Source organism: Oreochromis aureus, linkage group 11, assembly GCF_013358895.1.
Source record: "Oreochromis aureus strain Israel breed Guangdong linkage group 11, ZZ_aureus, whole genome shotgun sequence".
NCBI classification, from domain to species: domain Eukaryota; kingdom Metazoa; phylum Chordata; class Actinopteri; order Cichliformes; family Cichlidae; genus Oreochromis; species Oreochromis aureus.
In genome coordinates, this window is record NC_052952.1 from 33,319,057 (window position 1) to 33,329,107 (window position 10,051).

The 10,051-nt window shown below is 41.4% G+C and overlaps 1 protein-coding gene across 2 annotated transcripts in view; it reads left to right on the forward strand.

Moving 5' to 3' along the window:
• The window catches only part of znf385d (zinc finger protein 385D), a 95,258-nt gene extending 90,826 nt beyond the window's left edge, over window positions 1-4,432 (forward strand). For both annotated transcript variants that reach the window (XM_039620144.1, XM_031728433.2), the window contains one exon: window positions 3,314-4,432. In XM_039620144.1, coding sequence (XP_039476078.1) covers window positions 3,314-3,565 — 252 coding nt within the window. In that variant the 3' untranslated portion in view covers window positions 3,566-4,432. The remainder of the gene's footprint in view (window positions 1-3,313) is intronic.
• Window positions 4,433-10,051: the final 5,619 nt, after the last annotated feature.

Below are 10,051 nucleotides of genomic sequence, written 5' to 3' on the forward strand. Positions count from 1 at the left end.
ATGCAGCCCACCAAGCTCCCTGTAAAATAAAAAAAAAACATATCACACAAAACTATGAGCAGAACCTGCTCTTGACCATGTCACATGCTTAACATAGGTCACCATGGCGACCTAGCCAGGCAAATAAATAAAAGCTGTTATCGTGAAATCTCTGGCTTTAGGTTCGGCACACCTTACTACCCCATTAATCTCCAACTAACCCCTCGGGGTATGTTGATCTTGCTTTGTTGTAAAGGCCATCGGTATCAACACAACAGGCAAAGTGACTCACAGCTAATGGGCTCCTGGAAGACAGACTCATCAACCCACGCGCAGCAGTTTGTAGATCCTTTGTCTTTCTCTTCTTTTCCTGCTTCTTCCAGGTGCTGCAGCTTCTAGTGGTCGTAGTTTGTTTTTGTGGGAAAGAACAGAAAACAAATCAACACTCCGAAATTCTTTGTTTGTCAGCACAAAATCCTGCATATCTCTACTAAAGTGTTTTTTGATTAAGCACGCTCAGTCCACTCGACGGTACCTGTTTCAGTAAAATGTCAGCTCTCATAACCGGATCACCCGTTATCCAGCTTTTATTAAAAACCTGTGACAGTGTGCAATGCCATTTAATTTGAAAACTTGATATTTTATTGACAAAAATGGCACGGCTGAAGGCTTTTCTGAGCCAGCGTGCTGGAGGTGGAATGCAGGCTCGCGTTGAACGCTGTTTAGAGTTGATTGTAAATGTCAGTTTTAACTTATTTGGAGTGCCCCAGACTGTGGTCTTCAGCATCACAGCAGTTCATATTAGAGTCAGGCAAGCTGACAAACCGCAGAGCAAGAGAAATGCATTGAAAAGAAAACTTCCAAATACTTTCTTGAGGTCATTGTTTAACTTTCTGGCGTTCTGTAGAAAACCCGATCTCTCTCGCACTCCCGGCGAGTTGAGACAACTGCTAAAGGATTTTTGAGTGTCATATGACACATGATTAGCAGCATGCAATAAGGAGCCATATGGAATCAAAGTGGGGAAGATAAAGGACAGCCGAACTTTTCATCTTACAAAAGAGGCACCAGAAAAGCGCATTCATCACACCCACTGTTTGGTGAGACGAAGCATGGGGGTTACCAGTGTGGGGGAAATGACTTTTTCTGAAACCCATCATTGACTGAGTTAACGGAGAGGAGCTTCTCTGATGAGCACAGAGTAAAGAATGCATCCCACAGGGCTTCGGTGCCTGAATCAGTGATTGATAATCCATGACAAGTGCTGCCATACTGGTGCCATGAGAATACTGATATAGAAGATTAAGCCAGATAACTTTGGTGACCTTTAAACCTTTTTTTTTTTTTTTTTTTAGGTTTTTGTTGGAGGTCAGGCACAGTTTGTGTCCCTGTCACATCATGAGTTTTACATTTGTCTTTAATTTTTTTTGGCCTTTTCCTTCCTCTGTTAAAACTGTGAGAGTATATTATTAAAGCAGTTATCTCATTTTGGACATAAACTCTACTATATGAAACACTGCCATTGAATTATTCTCATGCTGCTCAATAATATTGGACACACTCTCATTTCAGCTGGCAAATGCCTAACAAATGCCTATCAAACAAAACTGTTTCAATTAGCAGCTGATTTCTGGCACTTCTTTGATGCCCCATTGAACTCTCTTGCCCCACCTCACAGCCGGAGCAGTGCTGTCAGTTTTCTGCTTATGTGTTTTATTTACTACAGTTAAGTTTATCCCAGTTTAGAGCTTGAGTATGTTGCAGACACCACAGCACATCATCTGCCTCCATCTCACCCTCTCTTTTTGTTGCGCTGCCCCTCTGCTTGTTCTCCATCGCTATAGCTCCATGAACCTTCCTTGCTCCATAATTAATATCCTTTGCCCAACATACCCACTCTCCCTGCTCAGTACATGTTCAGACCATCTCAGCCTTGCCTCTCTAACTTTAAATCCAAACTGTTCGACCTGAGCTGCCCCTCTGATATTCTCATTTCTGAAAATCCTGTCTCTCCATGTCGTTCCCAACTAGAATCTTAGCATCTTCAACTCAAGCCACCTTCAGCTCTGCCTCCTGGCAGCAAAGCAGCTGATTTTACAAAGGAAGATAAAACTGGAATATTAGAAAAATATAAAGAGCTTAAACACAGAATACAGACTGAAAGGACAGAGAGAGAACAGCGGTGTGAGTGTGTGAGAGGAAAAGCACTGCACATTTAGTTTATTTAGCCTATTGCTGTATAAATGTGTGAGACCTTTAAACAGTTTGGTCAGTAACACTGGAAGAGCTCTATTAGCTTGATAAGGTTTGCCCTATTCTAAGCCACAAAAGAAATCCAGCATAAATGCTGAATGTGGAAGTTATCAATATCACAACTCTATCATTAAACTCTGGGAGAATCTAATTAATACTGAATATTTCATCAAATAATTAGACTTTAGTCAATGTGCAAATTCAGGAGGCACAAATAGATGTCCGGCTTTGGGATCACGTTCATGTTTATCCAACAAAAAATCATTTCCAGCCAACAGAGGAAAAAATATCAAGGAATAAATTTGTACTTTTTTTCATCTGTGAAAAAACATCCACTATCCATGCACAGAGATCTGAGAATTGATGCTATTTTCTGGAGAACTGATTAGTCAACAGGACATGATTTCATACCTATCATTAATCTGGAATGTAACTTGGGGCTAGAACCCCCTTCTATTACAGGAAATCCCGGGTTAACCCTAAAGTTACCTGGAGAAGAGAAAATCCTGTTTCATAATAAAGGCCTCTGGTCTCAAAACCAACTTGTAAACGAAAACAGACAAACTTAAGCAGGAAAAAGTAAATGTAGTACGTTCAGTGAACAAATCATTTCAAAGCGTTTCTGATGTAGTATGTAGGACGTATTTTAATTATCCCGCAGTGTGCTCCGTTGATTGTTGAATAAAATGTTTGAACGTTGCAAAATGTCGGTCCAAGCAGACCGAGCAGGATTGGTAGTTTGTCTAATTTACAAACACCAAAACTTGTCTTGATTTTAGCAGTTTAATTTAGATTTATGTTCCTGTCCTGGACACCTATTTGCTCTAACTTAAGATCACATTCAAAAGCCATCTTGTTTTTTAAAATAAAAGAATATTACATTCTTGTATCGCTGTTTGAACCAGGCAGGATATAATCTAGAACTTCAGATACAATTCTTAGTATGTCAATTAAGTTTAAAGTATACGTATACTTTGTGTGACAGCTTTGCAGAGATGTCTTGATTATACCGTTCCATTGCTCTCTCAATCCTGTGCACATATAAGGCTGTATTAACTGTCTTTTCCCCTGTCTCCACCAGATAAAATTGATTTTGGGGAAGGAGCGCCAGTGTCAGCCTCTGACCACACAGATCATACCTGCTCACCTGGCGGCAGTGGCAGCAGCTGCCGCAGCCATCGGCAACTCTTTCACGCACCGCACGAACAGCGCCACTAATCACACCCCGACCCCTGCGCTCTTTCAGACACAAACCCTGCCTGCTGCACTGCTCCGCCCAGCCCCCGGGCCTATCAGGACCTCCCATCCGCAAGTCCTATTTGCCCCTTATTGACCCGTTCGACCCAGCTGGAGCTACTCTGCCTCTGCTCAAGGAACTGACCATACGGGTCACCCAGACCAGGCCAAGGAGTGCTTTCGGCAACCGTACTCCTTCTATGCATCCAGAATACTGAACATCATCGTGTCATGATCGGACGTGTACTGTTTCTCACCTCTCCTCATGTGGATTAACCTCCATACAGAGCACCGGGTGCTTTCTCATGCTGGATTTCTCTAATCTCACTGGACTTTACATGCTTTCTGTGCCATCCTGCTGCCCATGGCTCATGCCTAGCCCCCGGACTTGAACCTACATTGTACCGCAATAATATATAAGACTAACCCCGTGAACTATGCAGTGTCATTATTTCATGAAGCGAGGCGCAGTTTGAGCTAAAATATGGTGGGGATATGCTTTCTGTAAAGATGCAGCGTGGCACTTAGATCACTGCTTTGGTGGAGGATTACTGTCACTCATAATTTAAAAGGTTGTTACAAATTGTAGGAGTGAGCAAAGCCCTCCTCTGTTCCTGTATGCACTTTAAGCCCCTCCTCCGTTGATGTCTACATTAGATGGTTAGACTATGTTAGATGGTTAGTATATGTCGTACTGTGTGTTTTTTGTATCCGTCCTCGTGTGTGTGTGTGTGTGTGTGTGTGTGTGTGTGTGTGTGTGTGTGAGTGAGTGAGTGAGTGAGTGAGTGTGTGTGAGTGTGAGAGAGAGAGCGAGAGAGAGAGAAAGCTTGCCATCCACCATAAGCCATCCCAGTCGATATCCAGCACACGTTGTCACTGACCATGTCTCGGGCCAGAGGGACCACAAAGGCTTGTCTGTGTTAACTGTCAATGTGTAAAAGGTGAACAGTTTCAAATAAAAGAGCCCTAATTTGTTAATGCTGGTGGCCATGACCAATTCATTGGATAAAATCACACGTGTTACAGTCATGGTACTCATATGAGCTTACAACATTGAATTACATCAGCAAGTTCTGAATAATTTTTAACAATATTTGATCAACCAGTGTACAGCTGGGTAATTTCAATAATATTCATCCAGTTTTCAAACATTTCTAAAGAACACCACAAAAGTGAAAAGAAGATTATTTCCATGTGCAATAATTTATATGTGCTGCTATGGCTCTGTTCTGAGACCTTCCAGGCCTTCCACACACATACGAGCATAATGGGATTCTCACATGGAAAGTGTCACGAGCATTTAATTCATTTTTAATAAAAAGCAGGTGGGTGAGATGAGTGGTGCTAGAGCCAGTGGGCGCGGTCCTGACAGCGACTTGCAGTTTATGCGCACGAGTCGAGAACACGCCCACCCACGTTGAAGATCAAGAATATTGGACATTTGAGTTGGAGACATGGAACTAAAATATGAGATCATGCTAAACTTCAAGGTGACAAAATGGGGAAAATTTAATTCTGGCTCTGGCAGAACAGCCACTGCTGTATAGTGCGCATATTAAAATTTACAGGGACATAAAGAGGTTATTTATGAGCCGATAGTGTTGGAGAAACCTGAAAAACAGCGAACAGTTTTTAAGGAACAAAGCAGGAAATGCAGCTATTTCATGTTGTCAGACTCAACAGTGTTGCTAAGTTGATTCCATCTTGCAGCTGACTGATGCTTGCGAGAGAAATGGTGTCAAGTAGCCTGGCTGCAGTAGAATTCTATGTGAAAAGTGTGCAAGGCTTGGAGAGCATAGAAGATCCAAACACAACATGAAGAAGATGAGTGGGGTTACAAAGTGGCTTGCGGTTGCCGCAGCAACTGTAGGCAGGGTAAACAGCTTAAATAGTATGCCTTGAATTAAATGTACCAACAAAAAAATATTCTACCTGAAGCTTGAGCTGATGTTGGTTGGAACTGTCATCACCTTATGTGTTGGGATTGTGGGCTAAGCTTCACTTTGTGGCTGTTTAAAACTAATTCTACGCTTTATTTTTATCTCTTCTGAGCAAAGGTCAAGTTCAGAACACATGATCTAGAGACAGCAAAAATTAGTAAATGGAAATCCCAAATCACTGTACCTAAAAAACAAACACCACATATATACTCTGGTGCAATGAAGGATATTCACTCTATTATTGTTTAGTTTTTGCAAGGTTTGGATACACAGAGCGACAGTAATGCACATGCATACACAGTCAGAATACAAAAATCAAAGTGAAAACATAGAATTAAAATTCATCGCAGAGCACCATCCCCACAAAAAACAAATATGTTTCTGAAGAATGTTTGTTCACCTTATTTGTATCACAGCATGTTACTGCAGACACAAATCTATAATCCTGAGGGTAAATATGCTACCGGCACATTTGCATTCTGCTGAAATATCAGAAATATAATGCTGCTTTTATCCAGGGTTAGCAAGCAGAGTTGATTTATTTTTAAGTGACATGAAACTTATTAATTCAGTGCAAAAATTTGCCCAAACAGGCTGCTATGGTGTGACTGACAGATGATTAATTGGACTAGTAACACAGCAAAGCTCATGATCTTGATAATTAGTTGAATGTAGTTATGTAAAGTCCAGCCAGTCAGGCACAGAGCCATTTCTTGTCATTTAAAATGGAAAACTTTAAAACTTTAAAACTGTAGTTCAGATAAAATGCTAATGAAACATTAGTGAGTTTAGGACGTGTTAAGCAAAGTATACACTTTGCAATTTCTTGGTTAGTCCAGAGGCGCGCAAGGATCTTGGTGATGCTCTTGGCTGTGACGAATACTGTGAATGAGGGTAAAAAATGATCACTGTCTGGAGTTAAAGGGAGCAATTAATGAATTAATAACAAATAAATCAAATCAGGCAGTTTAATACATAACAATATAAACTGAGTTCCTTTTGTATGTGCTTCTACTCAGACATCCTTCTAGGACGTCATAGAGATCAGAAAGTAAATTCATCTCATGGTCCCACCTGCAAGCTATACACACATCTGTTTTTCCCCCTCATACTTGTTCTGTGTTCATTCAGTTGTCAATAAAGTTGTGCTCACTTCAGCATCTAGATAGGGCACAGGAGCAAAAGCACAAAGTAATTTAACACGCAACTTTTCTCTCAGTAAGTATCACCAAGCATATATTGCACGGCTCTGCATATGTTTCGCTAAAATGAGCTGGTTATTTCACACATACACAGCAAACTGAATGATAATAACTTCATGCTGTGTGAGAATAAGCCGTGTTCAGACAAATATGTATGTGTTCTATGCCTTTAAGCACTGTGAAAAATCACACTCAGGGATCAAACCACAAACCGTCCAATTAGCACACAACCTGCTCGACCGTCTGAGCCATCACAGCCTGGTGTCGCTCATACCGGGTTAGTTCAAGGGCGGCAGACGTCAGAATGAATTTAAACTGATGATGCTCACAAGAAGTACTTGCCAATCGGAAAGTAGCCACGATAGCTCATGTAACATCTGCTTATATATCGTGAAATGTATTTGGCTAAATCCACAAAGAGAACTAAACCTCCAGCCAGCAGCCAATCCATGGGAGCAGCAAAGGTCAGCTGACTACAGCCTGTTCAGAGTCTGGGTGAATTGGAGCTCACAAGTTTGGTAGTTATTTTGAGATGACTCATTTTTTTCCCCACTGAAAACTGATCTTGGTTCCTCCACCTGCCAGAGCCCACTTTGAGCCCATGTCATTTGTAATGGTCTTGAGAACAAACAGCCCAAAACAACACCACACGGACTGGATGTTTAAAAAAGAAAAAAAGTTGAGTTGTAGCAGCAGGAGCTATGTTTGTGTGACGTCATCGTAGTCTAGCATTCAGTAGAAATGATCATTGTGCAGCCTACATGTACAAGTTTATCAGACCTGTGCCGCACAGAGCTTGCAGTAAACTAAGCAAAATTCTGAAGTCTTACTGTGTGCAGACACCTTAAGGGACTATTGTCAGCCATGAATAATTAGACATTTGGTACTCTGCTAACTATTAGTGGCAGCAGGGCGGCGAATGTGGGAATGAGTCAAAACAAACTCGAGTGTGCGTGCTTATGGTAATGAAGGAATATGTCAGCCAGTGCAATGCTGTGGCTTACTGAGCTAAATCTCTCCTTTTGGACAAGACTTCTCCATCTTTATTCTCTGCAACGTTCTTAAAAGCCACAGTAACTGGCCATTAACATTTTTCTGCCGACATTAATCTGGTTCTGTCAAAATAAACATGGCAAATACATTTTACAGCGTGATAAAAATGAATGCATCCTTTAATAAAAACTCATAGACGTGGCAGACAAACATTAACAAGTGAGCGTGCAGAATTCACAGACAGCGTGGCATGCATGCACACACACCATAAATACACCAATGAGGTCTGACATCTCAAAGCCCCGATGGCTTTCTTCCATCCAAGAAACAAAATCACTGGCCAAAGCAGGGCTGAGAGTTTTAACATTTTGGAGAGACTGCAACTCACGACAACACCATAACTCTTGCACTAGGTATTAAACTCAGTTGTTCAGTGTGTGAACTTTTCCATAGGCCCATAAGCTCATTCGTTCACCCCTCGTTTGTAGCACATCTAGCCCCAAACTCCCTGACGCATGAAAACTGGCTCTCTACCCAGACGAGGGAGCTTCTTTTCACCAAAGCTCTGCTCGCCCTCCAAAACCAATACAGCAGGCCGCCTGAGGACCCGGCCGCTGCTCTGCGAGTTGAATCTCTGGCCACCGTCTCGCTTCCATTTAATCTCACTGGAGCGATGATCACAAACATCTGTAAGTGGGATGCTCAGCTTTTCTATCTGCTGTAAGAGAGAGCTATCAGCAGAAAACAGCGCCTGGCTCCTTCTCTGTCAGCGGGGAAAATGCTGCGAACAGCTGGATGTCCAACCAAGCGAGCACTGGAATGTAGATTAGGTCTGAGTGTGACTCAGAAAAGAGAAAATCTGCTCTAGCTGATGACCAGATTGAAACCAAGTGAACCTTATCTAAGGCTTGTTTCAAGACAATGAATTCAATAATGAGCAACAAACAGTGACATGAAGTGAATTTTTAATAATTCACTGCACACTCTATAATTAGCATAAAAATGGGAAAACAACATCCTCTGTATTTGTTTTTATCCAAGCTCTCGGCATCTATTTATTTTCATTTCTCATCAGGCTGAGGAAGTGAACCCAGCAACGGGATTGTTTTTATTTGTTATTCAATGTCAAAAAAGAAAATCAGGAATAAGTAATCAACCAGTTTCTCCAGTTTTCATACCTTTAAACTTTCTATAAAATATTATCTTTAATAAAACAATACATTACTCATAATTCCATTTTTGCCAAAAATTAAATTTAATGCATCCCAAATGATCCTTTCTACACTAACTATTGCAGGAGACATGTTTTATTTATTTTTGCACTTAATTGCCTGAAAGTCGGAGAACTTAAACAGAATAAATTATTGAAAATAACAGAAGCCACAAGATCATAAAACCACTTTGTTAGGTACACCTTGCTAGGATCTGGTTGGACCTCCTTATGCCTTCAGAACTACCTCAATTCTTCATGGTGTTCTTCAGCAACAAGGTGCTGGAGACATTCCTCAGAGATTTAAATCCATGTTCAAGAAACCAGTTTGATGATTTGAGCTTTGTGACACGGTGCATTATCCTGCTGAAAGCAACCATCAGGAGGTGGGTGCACTGTGGTCATAGAGGGATCTGCATGGTCACCAAGCCATCATGGCATTAAACAACGCTCAGTTAGAAATAAGGAGCCCAAAGTGTGCCAAGAATGGCACAATTTGGGAGGATGGGTCCACATTTTAATGCTATTTGTCCAAACTCTGAATGTTTCGGCGGAAAAGGTCAAAGTCTTACATTGTCCAACTTTGATGAATCTGTGTGAACTGTAGCATCAGTCTGCTGTTCTTAGCTGACAGGAGTAGCACCTGGTGTGGTCTTTTGTAGCTCATCTGCCTCAAGATTCAACGTGTTGTGCATTCAGAGATGCTGTTCTGCATACCTTGACTATAAAAAGTGGTTACTTGAGTTTCTACTGCCTTCCTATCAGCTCGACACAGTCTGGCCATTCTCCTCTGACCTCTGGCATCAACAAGGCATTTTTAACTTAGAACTGCTGCTCATTGGACATTTTCTCCATTTCGGACCATTCTCTGTAAACCCCAGTAATGGTTTGTGGGAAAATTCCAGCAGTTCAGCACTTTTAGAAGTGCTCAGACCAGCCCATCTGGCACCATCAGTCATGCCACGTTCAAAGTCACTTAAATCACTTTTCTTCCCCATTCTGATTCTCAGTTTGAACTTCATCCTGCATGTTTACATGCACTACGTTACTAGATTAACAGATATTTAAGTGAATAAGCAGATGAACAAATGTACCTAATAAAGTGGCAGGTGACCCAACTTGTATTTAGAGCCTAAAGCTAGATTTGAATGTCACAAAGTCTCTGTATTAACCTGGTTTAATCACCATTGTAACCCATGCTGAACACCTAACCTGCTCCAGTGCCTGCTGTTGTTTGA